General features: G+C 42.6%; 1 protein-coding gene across 1 annotated transcript; it reads left to right on the forward strand.

The window, feature by feature from the left end:
* Positions 1 to 6351: 6351 nt before the first annotated feature.
* Positions 6352 to 12701, forward strand: SLC10A4 (solute carrier family 10 member 4). The gene is made up of 3 exons (XM_027544449.1): positions 6352 to 7449; positions 8207 to 8417; positions 11591 to 12701. Exons 1-3 carry the CDS (start codon positions 6827 to 6829, stop codon positions 12101 to 12103), a joined length of 1347 nt encoding a protein of 448 aa, XP_027400250.1. The 5' UTR covers positions 6352 to 6826; the 3' UTR covers positions 12104 to 12701.
* Positions 12702 to 12788: the final 87 nt, after the last annotated feature.

The following is a 12788-nucleotide window of genomic DNA, read 5'->3' on the forward strand; positions in this document are numbered from 1 at the left end:
GATTTTCCAGGCAAGAATACTGGAGTGGGTTGCCATTTCCTTTTTCAGGGCATCTTCCCAAACTAAGGATAGAACCCACATCTCCTGAATTCCAAGTGGATTTTTTTTTACTGCTGAGCCACCAGGGAAGCCCTGCCTGTTAATCTCAAATTCTTAATTTATCCCTCCTCTGCCTCTTTCCCTTTTGGTAACCATGGGTTTGTTTTCTATGTCTGTGACTGTATTTCTGCTTTGTAAATAAATTCATTTGCATCATTTTGTAATATTTCACATAGAAGTGATATAAAATATTTACTTTTTCTATCTGACTTACTTCACTTAGTGTGATCATCTCTAGGTCCATCCATGTTGTTGCAAATAGCCTTATTTCATTCCTTTTTAATGGCTGAGTGATATTCCATTATATATATGCTATATGTATCACATCTGCTTTACCCATTCATTTTTCAGTGGACATTTAGGTTGCTTCTATGTCTTGGCTATTGAAAATAGTGCTGCAGTGAACACTGAGGTACATGTATATTTTCAAATTAGAACTTTACTCTTTCCAGATATATGCCCAGGAGTGGGATTGCTGGATCATATGGTAACTCTATTTTAGTTTTTAAAGGCAATTCCTATTGGCTCAGGCGGTAAGGAATCCTCCTGCAATGCAGGAGACCTGGGTTTGATCCCTGGGTTGGGAAAATCCTTTGGAGAAGGAAATGGCAACCCACTCCAGTATTCTTGCCTGGAAAAATCCCATGGACAGAGGAGCCTCGCGGGCTACAGTCCATGGGGTTGCAAAAAGTCAGAAACGACTGAGCAAATAACACGTTCACTTTCCTGTTTGACTACATCATATCCGGTTTAGGACTGACTTTGGGATCCAAAAGCTTGGGTTCAAAAAGCCTGACTCTACCCCTACTGGGAGGTAACTTGGCAAATTCTTTCTTTTGACTTGGCAAATTTCTGACCTCAGTAAGCCTGTTATAAAAATTGAATGAGATGATCCATGATTAAAAGCTCAGCAGATTGTCCTGTATGTAAGCACTCAATGTGGCTCTCATTTTTTAAAAAAATTCCCTGAGTGTTTCCTTAGGATAAACACCCACAAATAGAATTGCTAGATCAAAGTAGATGCACATTTCTAGGACCACTGTCATCTACACCAAGTTTTCTTCTAGAAAGGATACACCACCAGCAGGATGAGAGGGTCTGCAGTTGAGAGAATCCTTGGCACCATAATATAATATCATTTATGTCAGTCTTTTCTAACAGTGAAAGAATAGCATCTAATTGCTTCAGTTTAATTTCTTTGGTCTTTTCTTTGTATGATCTTGTATATCTACTCATAGCATTTGCTTTTCTTTTTTTTTCCCTATTATATTGTTTGTTCTTGTTAATTTATAAAACCGTTTTATAAAATTAATACTAGCTCTTGGTTTTATAAAAGTTGCAAATATTTTTTCTTATTTTGTAATTTGCTTTTAATTTTTCAATGCTTTTTTGACTATAACAAAGTTTAAAATTTTTATGGCATCCTAGCTATTGAGTTTCCCATTACAATTTCTTCTGTTACTTTTTTGCTTAGGAACATTTTCCCTATCCAAAGATGAGATAAATACTAGCTAATATTTTTCTCCAGAAATTTTGTTCCATTATTGTTATTAATATTAACTCTTTAATCCATGTGGAATTAATTTTGGTGTATGGTGTGCAAGAAGCCTCTAAATTTATTTTCCCCCAGCTGGCATTTTCCACCTATGGTGTCATCTTTCCCATCTATGTATTTTCTCCCTTTTGGGTGGGCCAGACTCTCTTTGGCAGCAGTAAGAGTAAAAGGTAGGGCGATAGAGGAAGTTCAGTGACCCGCAGCAGCCTGCCATTATCACCACACCTGGAGAGTGAGCTCTCTTTTCCTAATCCTAGGGTTTTTCCTAAATAGTGAAAAAGATCAGAAGGAAGAGGGGAGGCAAGAGCATATGCTTTCTTTACAACAACCACATGAGCAGGAGAGACGGCAGGTGTGCAGGCCCCAAGAAATCCTTGAGGCTGCAGGTTGAGCGTGATCCTCCTGCTGATTTACAACCCAAGCCCATCTCTTCTGCTTTTTACTCTTCACCCTCGGCAAAAATTCTCTCCCATATCCCTCCCCAGTCCCCAAGAGGAGTTAGTTGGATGGGTTGGCCTGCCTCTAGTTACTGCTTATTTAATTTGATTGTGGATTTTAATACCATTAGCACAAAGTGGAGTGGTGTCTGCAGAGTCGGGCTTCAGCTCACCCTCTGCCATTTGTGTTCTTGGTTTATCTTCTCCTGTGGTTTCAAGAATGTAAAGATTCCACAGTGCCTCCTCCTTATCTTGTCTGTCTGTTCACATGTCTCCTACTAACTTAACCGAAGTATTTGGGTGGCATTTTTTTATCTGCACATAAGCCAAAATGAAAACTTGGAATCTTTTTGGTCACATTCTACTTTCTTCAAAGCTCTATAGATGTTAGAGCATTGTTTTTTTAGATTTACTGTCTGGGGACAGTTTGAGGGTATATTATTTTCCTAAATGCTTGCAGAAGCACTGCTCTTGTGGATTTATGGTCTAATGGAGAGGAAATAAATTATTTGTGATAAAGAGTGTACTATGCCATGAACTTAATCATATTTGTTATGTGTGTGCGCGCGTGCTAAGTCGCTTCAGTTGTGTCTGGCTCTTTGTGACACTATGGACTGCAGCCTGCCCAGCTCCTCTGTCCATGGGACTCTCCAGGCAAGAGTACTGGAGTGGAGGAGTGGGTTGCCTCTTCCAGGGGATCTTCCCCACCCAGAGATCCAACCTGCCTCTTTTATGTCTCTGGCATTGGCAGGCAGGATTTTTACCACTAGCGCCACCTGGGAAGCCCCCTATTTGTCATAATCTCTTCCATTTTCACAAGATTTGGGGAAGAGAAAATATAAACATACTTATATTTTCAAAGGGCAAAGGAGAAAAGGAAAGATGTATCCATTTGGATGCAGAGTTCCAAAGAATACAAAGAGAGATAAGAAAACCTTCCTAAGTGATCAATGCAAAGAAATAGAGGAAAACAATAGAATGGGAAAGGCTAGAGACCGCTTCAAGAAAATTAGAGACACCAAGGGAATATTTCATGCAAAGATGGGCACAATTAAGTACAGAAACAAACAAACAAACAAAAAGAACAGAAACAGTGGGGACCTAACAATAGAAAATATTAAGAGGTGGGAAGAACACTCAGAAGAATTATACAAAAAAGATCTTAATGACCCAGATAACCACGATGGTGTGGTCACTCACTTAGAGCCAGACATCCTGGAGTGTGAGGTCAAGTAGGCTTTAGGAAGCATCACTATGAACAAAGGGGGAGGTGATGGAATTCCAGCTATTTCAAATAGCTCATCCTAAAAGATGATGCTATGAAAATGGTGCACTCAGTTCAGTTCAGTTCAGTTACTCAGTCATGTCCGACTCTTTGCGACCCCATGAACCGCAGCACACCAGGCTTCCCTGTCCATCACCAACTCCTGGAGTCCCAAACCCATATCCATTGAGTCGGTGATGCCATCCAACCATCTCATCCTCTGTGGTCCCCTTCTCCTCCTGTCCTCAATCTTTCCCAGCATCAGGGTCTTTTCCAATGAGTCAGCTCTTCGCATGAGGTGGCCAAATTATTGGAGTTTCAGCTTCAACATCAGTCCTTCCAATGAACACCCAGGACTGATCTCCTTTAGGATGGACTGGTTGGATCTCCTTGCAGTCCAAGGGACTCTCAAGAGTCTTCTCCAACACCACAGTTCAAAAGCATCAATTCTTTGGCACTCAGCTTTCTTTATAGTCCAACTCACATCCACACATGACCACTGGAAAAACCATAGCCTTGACTAGATGGACCTTTGCTGTATTCAATATACCAGCAAATTTGGAAAACTCAGCAATGGCCACAGGACTGGAAAAGGTCAGTTTTCATTCCAATCCTAAAGAAAGGCAATGCCAAAGAATGCTCAAACTACCGCACAATTGCACTCATCTCACACACTAGCAAAGTAATGCCCCAAATTCTCCAAGCCAGACTTCAACAGTACATGAACAGAGAACTTCCAGATGTTCAAGCTGGATTTAGAAAAAGCAGAGGAACCAGAGATCAAATTGCCAACATCAATTGGATCATCGAAAAAGCAAGAGAGTTCCAAAAAAACATCTATTTCTGCTTTATTGACTATGCCAAAGCCTTTGATTGTGTGGATCACAACAAACTGTGGAAAATTCTTAAAGAGATGGGAATGCTAGACCACCTTACCTTCCTCTGGAGAAATCTGTATGCAGGTCAAGAAGCAATAGTTAGAACCAGACATGGAACAATAGACTGGTTCCAAACTCGGAAAGGAGTACATCAAGGCTGTATATTGTCACCCTGCTTATTTAACTTCTACGCAGAGTACATCATGGGAAATGCCAGGCTGGATGAAGCACAAGCTGGAATTAGGATTGCCAGGAGAAATAGCAATAACCTCAGATATGCAGATGGAGAAGGCAATGGCAACCGACTCCAGTACTCTTGCCTGGAAAATCCCATGGATGGAGGAGCCTGGCGGGTTTCTGTTTATGGGGTCGCACAGAGTTGGACACGACTGAAACAACTTAGCAGCAGCAGCAGCAGCAGATATGCAGATGACATCACAAAGCAAAGAGAAACTTTGCTTTGACAGAAAGCAAAGAGAAACTAAAGAGTCTCTTGATGAAAGTGAAAGAGGAGAGTGAAAAAGCTGATTTAAAACTCAACATTCAAAAAATACTAAGATCATGGCATCTGGTCCCATTACTTCATGGCAAATAGATGGGGAAACAATGCAAACAGTGACAAACTTTATTTTCTTGGCCTCCAAAGTCACTGCAGATGGTGAGTGCAGCCATAAAATTAAAAGATGCTTGCTCCTAGGAAGAAAAGCTATGACAAACCTAGACAGCATATGAAAAAGCAGAGACATTACTTCGCCAACAAAGGTCCATCTAGTCAACACTATGGTTTTTCCAGCAGTCATTAATGGATGTGAGAGTTGGACCATAAAGAAAGCTGAGTGCCGAAGAATTGATGCAAGGAGATCGAAACAGTCAATTCTAAAGGAAATCAGTGCTGAATGTTCATTGGAAGGACTGATGCTGAAGCTCCAATACTTTGGCCACCTGATGCGAAGAGCTGACTCATTTGAAAAAGACCTTAACATTGGGAAAGATTGAATGCAGGTGGAGAAGGGGATGACAGAGGATGAGATGGTTGGATGGCATCACCGACTGGATAAATATGAGTTTGAGCAAGCTCCTGGAGATGGTGAAGGACAGGGAAGCCTGGTGTGCTGCAGTCCATGGGGTCGCAAAGATTGGACACAACTGAGCGACTGAACTGAACTGAACTGAAATATAAACATATGAACTCAGTGCATCATTGGGAAATGGAAGTCACCCAGTCTCCACTGATGTAGAAAATGGGGGTAGGGACAAGTTTCCAGGAGGAAGAATTCACTCGAGGATCTTGGCTCCATACAGACTAAACCTGAACTAAGACTTCAGCCTAGAAATCCCTGCTGTTGGCTTTCACAGCTCAACTGGCTATCAGGTTATAGTCACTTCAGTCAGCCAGATGCCTTCTCCATGGCTTCTTGATATGCAGGGAGGTCCCTTTCCTTTGCAGATGCACCCAGGGACTCACATAAAGTTGTTAAGTCAACACTCCCAAGAACTCTGTATTTGATTTGTTTTCTGGATAAACCTGTCTGAAGCGGGGAACCTCACCACTTTAATTCTTTTCAGTTCTTTAATCCTAAAGCCTGGGCTATACTCAAATCACTTCATAAATCTATGACCACTGAAGTAGCCTTTCCCCATCTGCCAAAAATTCCCAAACACACATTTTTCACGGAGACTTTTCTTAGCAGAGCTCTTCCCCTGCAGTGCTTTAACACCATATCCCGATGAACAGAGTCAGGTGCTTGTGGATTTGGCTGATGAGGCTGAGATTTCCCTGTGCCTCGGATTCCTGGTGTGGAAAAATCGAGCTAACAGGATCTCTCCCAAGGCTCTGCTGAGAGAAAATCAAATAAAATAATGCATACGCACTTGCACAAGACCTGGCCCAAACCCCACCAATATATTTTATTACTTTCTACGTTGTCAGAACACAAGTGTTGTGTCTTGCTACCAGAGAGCCATTCCTATGAAGTCAAGCATCCCTCGCAACACTCGGGGTTGCAGGCTCTTTGAACAGTCTGCATGATGTATGTGCGTGCATAGACCAGCTTTCTCTCTCTCTTATGTGTCTGGATGTCCAGATTTCATTATCAAAGAGACAGAGACCATCAGAGAACTTGATCAGCAGCCAGGCACGGTTTTTTCTGTTTTTTTCTTCTTGTTGTCCTTTGTCAGGTCTTTGTTCCGCCCCTGGCTACACTCTTACAGAACCACTTACTGGTGATTAAAAGGAGGGACTCGACCGGCGAAGGCGGGGCCTGAGGGCGCGCGGGGCCCAGCGATTGGGTTCACCCTCGGGGGCTGCGCTTTCTTAAGTGCCAGCCAGCGGGCGCCGGCCAACCTCCACCGCCCCTCTCCGGCCCCCGCCGCCCACTCCGCCCCACCACAGCAGAGGACCAACCGGCCGCCCCAGACGTCAGCCGCGCGCAGCAGAGCCTTGCAATTGAGTCCCGTTTGGCAGCTGCGGACTGGCGGACAGACAGACGGACGGCGGTGGCGATCGAAGGCGCAGGGAGGCCCGTGCGGCGGGAGGTAAGAGACGTCCGCAGGGCAGGCAAGAGCCAGATCCGCTGCCTCCCCCGACAGAGCCATGGACAGCACCGACAACGCCACCCTGCTTTTCGGCACCGACAATGGCACCCTGCTCTTTGGCCAGTCCACACTGCCCCCGGACAATTACACCTTGTCGCCCACCGCCAGCAGCCTGAGTCCCGGCCCGGACGCACCCCTCGCGCCGGCCTCCAGCGCCGGCCCCGGCCCCGTGCTCAGTGTGGCACCCGGGCCCGGAGTCAGTTTCAGCCCCGGCCCCACTCCGACCCCGGCGCCGACGGCCGGCAGCTTCGCGGGCGGCGCGGGTGGCCCAAGCCCGACCTTGTTCGCTCGGCCCGAGGCGGCCCACGAGCCCCCGTTCTGGGACACGCCGCTGAACCATGGGCTGAACGTGTTGGTGGGCGCCGCCCTGTGCATCACCATGCTGGGCCTGGGCTGCACGGTGGACGGGAACCACTTCGGGGCGCACGTCCGCCGGCCGGTGGGCGCGCTGCTGGCCGCGCTCTGCCAGTTCGGCTTCCTGCCGCTGCTGGCCTTCTTGCTGGCGCTCGCCTTCTCCCTGGACGGCTCGGCCGCCGTGGCGGTGCTCCTGTGTGGCTGCTGTCCCGGCGGGAATCTCTCCAACCTCATGTCCCTGCTCGTGGACGGCGACATGAACCTCAGGTACGGAACTGCTTACGGTCCCATAGCCGTCTATCTAATCGCCGTCAACCGCGTTTACAGCCACGGGTTCAAGACCAAGGAGGGAGGAAGTAGAGGCGGTTAGCATGAGGTGCGGAAGAGCTGCAAAGAAACTGGAGATGAGGGTGATGTCCAGGCAGAAGAGATAGGGTTGGAGGGGAGAAGATCTAGATGGGAACAGAGGTGCTCTGAGGTCTGGGGGTCTCACCCCCAGCTCTCTCCCCACCCGCCCTGACTGTTGCACTGTCAGTGCAGGTCTGGGCCCCAGAAGACAAAGGGAACTGGGAAGTCTGAAGCCAGGACTCTCGGGAAATGTAAAAGCAAAATAGGACTGTTGGCTCCAATAAAGAAAGTAATCTCATATATAAGGTTGTGATTGAGGTCAGTCCAACAAGTAGTATCCAGCAGCTTTACCATGTCCTTCAGGGTGCTTTGGAGGATTAGAAAAGATAACAAAAATATTCCTTGCCCTCACAATCATCCAGAGGGTAACCAGTGCAGTAGGCTGCAGAAAGCAGAGAGCCACAGTCCTGAGATTCTTTTTATCTCTTACCTGGAGTTCCTATTTCAATTGGGCTTAGACATGCTGCTCTCTTGGTGCTCCCCTGAGATGAAGCAGGTTCACCCCTGACTTCAAACTGGGGGGCTTGCAGGCTCCCTCTTTCTCCTTTATCCAGTGTGCAAGCAAGGCTCTTTGGCTCAAAGCTGTTCCAACTTCTGTCCATTCCCTTTCCTGCAGTATCATCATGACCATCTCCTCAACTCTCCTGGCCCTGGTCTTGATGCCCCTGTGCCTGTGGATCTACAGCCGGCCTTGGATCGACACTCCCCTGGTGCAGTTACTACCCATAGGGACAGTGATCCTGACCCTCTGCAGCACTCTCATCCCCATCGGTTTGGGCGTCTTCATTCGCTATAGATACAGCCGGGTGGCTGACTACATTGTGAAGGTAAGGTCACTCTTCCCTTTGCCTCCTTTACATTCGTAGAGGGTCCTTGGTCTCCGACCCATGGCTGAAATGGTGAGAAGTTTGGAAAAGAAGGATAAGGAAGAAAAGGACTGGGCAGCCCTTGCATGGATAAACTTAAAAAATTATGCCAGGAAGATAACTTCCATCCCATCTTTTGGAACTTTAAAAATAACAGCTTTAATTAATATACCAAGGTTTATTAAAAACAGCATAACTATCAGTACTTATAGGTGGAAACAGATCATGAAGAAAAAAGATGACTGTGCAATTAAACGGCAACATGTTTTTCACTAAGAAGTCATGTATTACTAAAAATCAAAGCAGGTGAAGTAAAATTATTTTAATTGGATTTGTGCAGTATTTTAGAAATGCATTACTCTGTTCTTTAAAAGTGGAACTCTAATTCTGAGAAACTCTGTAGCAGATTCCTTTAAAATGTTTTATTAGTTTTCTAAAAGTAGCTTTACACTAATAAGACCAAAGGTAATTCAAAAATTACATCGTGGAATATAATAGAATACACAAAATAAAATTAGGTCCTGGGTAAATAATGCAGAATATATTACCATTACTAAATTTGTGTTTCTTTTTTCCTTCCCCATTGCAATATATCATATTATTTCTAAAGCTAGTGAAAGGATGAGATTTCTATTATTTTGTGCAATATTTCCAATATTGCTTTATTTTAAAAAAGTGATGCTTTTTGTAGCAGTAGAGATTTTGTAAAAATTGATTGGAGGAGAAAGATTTAAATATTTGTAAATTAAACTTTCTTTGAAAACTCAAAAATAGTAGTAAATAATAGTAAACCTTGAACAGGATTCTCATTTTAGGAAGTTAAATAAAGTATATAACTAATTACTATAAAGTGTATATGCAAATTCCTTTAGAAAACAAAGAGAAAAAGGCTCGCCCTAATGTTTAAATTATGTGGATTTAAGATGACATAATCTTTTGTGTTTTACTTATTTTATTTATTAAAATAATCTGATTATACAGAGGGGCTAACTTTAATATGAAAAATAGAGGGCTCTTTTCAGTACATATATTCAACCTTGAGAAAAAAAATATGCTCTGTAATAAACATCTATTCTTTGAATGTAACAATTACAGGTGGATTCTTTACTGTCTGAATCACCAGGGAAGCCCAATAAATATATATGTACATGAAAACATAAATATTTTAATGTTAAACATAATATACTATAGATTATTTTTGAGAGCATTAAGAACTTAATAAGTTTGATCATTAAGCTAAGAGTATTAATGTGATGCATTTACTATAAAACCTTAGGAATTCTAAGAGAAAGTCAATCAAAACCCTATTCCCATGCTAAAAATAGATAAATATATTTAAATAACAGACAATCCAATAACTTAAAGCTGGACTCATTTCTTAACTAGCACACTCATAAGATCAGCTTCATAATATTTTTATACTTTTGCAAACACTTTAAAATGAGTATTAAATGTCAAATGATTTAAAATGGTTCAAAGGAAATGATTCAGAGCCACTATTTTCACAATGAAGAATCAGATTTCTTGTCAAAGCTTTTGATGTAGACACACTTTGAAACTTAATATAAGAAAAGTTTTTATTGGTACATTTGTAGCATGAGTATCTTATAATTTTATTTCCGTACCCTTTAGGATAGATTTTTGACCAGCCCAGATAAATTTTGAATGATTTTTTAAAGAGTATATGCCAATCCCACAGACTCCAAAGGATTATCTTCCCACATATATCTATGAAGCCAGAAGCAACACTTAAATGTCTCTGGAACTGTTGTCTTCCTCACCAACACCCACCCAACCCTCTGCCCCACTGAAAAAAAACAAACTGCCAATCTGAAGAACAAGAAGAATTTCTAGGTTTCCATCTTATTATTTACAAGCCTTTCTTACTTGTATGAGTGAAATGTATCAGTCAGACATCAAGATGACACACTGTTTTATAAATTGTTTTGTATCTAAAATCTTTCTATTATATATAATAATTGCTAAGCACCACTAGAGACAGGTGGGAGGTTTCTCATCAATAGATAAAAAGGAGGGAGTTGCAGAACTACAAAGAATTCCTCACATCTTATGTTTACGTTTTTTCTTTTCTCTAACCTAATCTGAGTTGGTAATTGTTGAGTATTACTAACAGTTCTCTGAGATATAAAGTATTTTGAAAGTTAAAAATATTGGACACTCAGTTGCATAAATAGTCTTTTATCTTCTGTGTAAAACTAGAACTAATTTCTTATGGAAAACATGGAGTCCTGTTCAGGGGAAGTAATATCCATCTGTCTACTCCATTCATCAGACTATACCTGTTATATTGGGCTCAGTTCTAACCACCCTATTTTTAAGAGGCATATTTACAAATTAAAAAAATGTTCAGAACAGTCGGGCTTCCTAGGTAGTGCTAGTGGTAAAGAATCTGCCTGCCAATGCAGGAGATGCAAGAGATGCGGGTTCGATCCCTGGGTCCGGAGGATCCCCTGGAGGAGGAAATGGCAACCTACACACAGTATTCCTATTGGGAAAATCCCACGGGTAGAGGAGCCTGGTGAGCTACAATCCATGGGGCTGCAAAGAGTCAGACAGGACTGAGTACTCAGAACAAATCTGGACTCCAAAACAGAGTTACGGGATGGAGGCTGAAAACCTGGGACAATCTGCCCCCAGAGAAGAGTAATAACCTTCCCCTCATAACTGATTTTTAAACATGTGTAGGCTGTTTTTAGGATGAGTAGTCTGGTCTGTGTTGCTCCTGAATGTCTATCCAAGACAGTGGCTAGCAGTTATAGAAGGCACACTAGACATAAGGGCAGGTCACCAAACAGAGCTATCTGACATGGCCTGGATGCCTCCTGAGGTGATCTACCCATTCTCAAAAATAATGGCAAAAACTTTTCATTATATGTAGGAGATCAGACTAGATGACTCTCCTCTTCCAAGAGTCCAGGGTCCCCTTGTTTGAATTCCTCTGCAACTCTTATTGTTGTCTTTAGGGCATACCATGCTGGCATTGCACAATCTTAGTTCCCCCACCTGGGACTGAACCCATGCCCCCTGCTTTGGGAGAGCTGAGTCTTAACCACTGGACCGCCAGGGAAGTTCCACAAATTATTTTTGATGGCTTCTCTATTTTCTTTTACTAGATTTCCCTGTGGTCTCTGCTAATGACGCTGGTGGTCCTTTTCATATTGACCGGCACTATGTTAGGACCTGAACTGTTGGCCAGTATTCCAGCAGCTGTTTACGTGGTAGCGATTTTTATGCCTTTGGCAGGCTATGCCTCAGGCTACGGCTTAGCTACTCTCTTCCATCTTCCGCCCAACTGCAAGAGGACCGTGAGCCTGGAAACAGGGAGCCAAAATGTGCAGCTCTGTACCGCCATCCTGAAACTGGCATTTCCACCACAAAACATAGGAAGTATGTACATGTTTCCCTTGCTTTATGCCCTTTTCCAGTCTGCAGAAGCAGGGATTTTTGTTTTAATATATAAAATGTATGGAAGCGGAGTACTGCACAAGCAAGATCCTCTAGATGAAGATGAAGATACAGATATTTCTTATAAGAAACTGAAAGAAGAGGAAATGGCAGACACATCCTATGGCACAGTGAAAGCAGATAATTTAATTATGATGGAAACCACTCAGACTTCACTCTAAATATGGAGATACACAGGAGAGTTTATCTTGCTGAAATACTACTTCATATTTATGGTCTGTGGTAGTGTCTATGGTTTACATAAAGAACAACAGCTGGTTCACATCATTATACATGTAACGATTTTGATCTACCCACCATAAGGTTGCATTGGTATATTACCCAAGCATTTACATAAACTACAAATCAGTGTTGTGAAGTAACTTGCACCTGGGACTGCGAGGTTGCTGGCCTGAACAAGTGTGCTTTTTGGTTTTCACCATGACCAATATCTATGACTGTTTCAAATATGTTAAACAGGGTCTTGGAAATGTAGAATTTTGATGCACTATCTTATATGAGTAAAAACATGCTATATTTGTAAAGCATAATTGAGTTGAATGTAATTGTTGTTAAAACAAAGTGTGCTTGCTCAGTTTATAAATACTTGACACTGTTAAAATTTGACCTGTATTCAGACAAATCCCCAAACAGGTCAATTAAACAATGAAATATAATATCTCATTGTCCAACCTGTTTCAAATCAGGGAAAAATTACATTAATGTATTTGATTACTTGATCTGATATCTATTTGTAATGAACAGCCGACATGTTTCTAGTGAACGAGGCACTTGCTTTTCAACTGGGGACTGGTTCCATCTTCAGCGTTTATGTAAACACAGTCTAAATCAGTTTTCCTTTGCAAA

This window comes from Bos indicus x Bos taurus, chromosome 6 (assembly GCF_003369695.1).
Source record: "Bos indicus x Bos taurus breed Angus x Brahman F1 hybrid chromosome 6, Bos_hybrid_MaternalHap_v2.0, whole genome shotgun sequence".
NCBI lineage: Eukaryota > Metazoa > Chordata > Mammalia > Artiodactyla > Bovidae > Bos > Bos indicus x Bos taurus.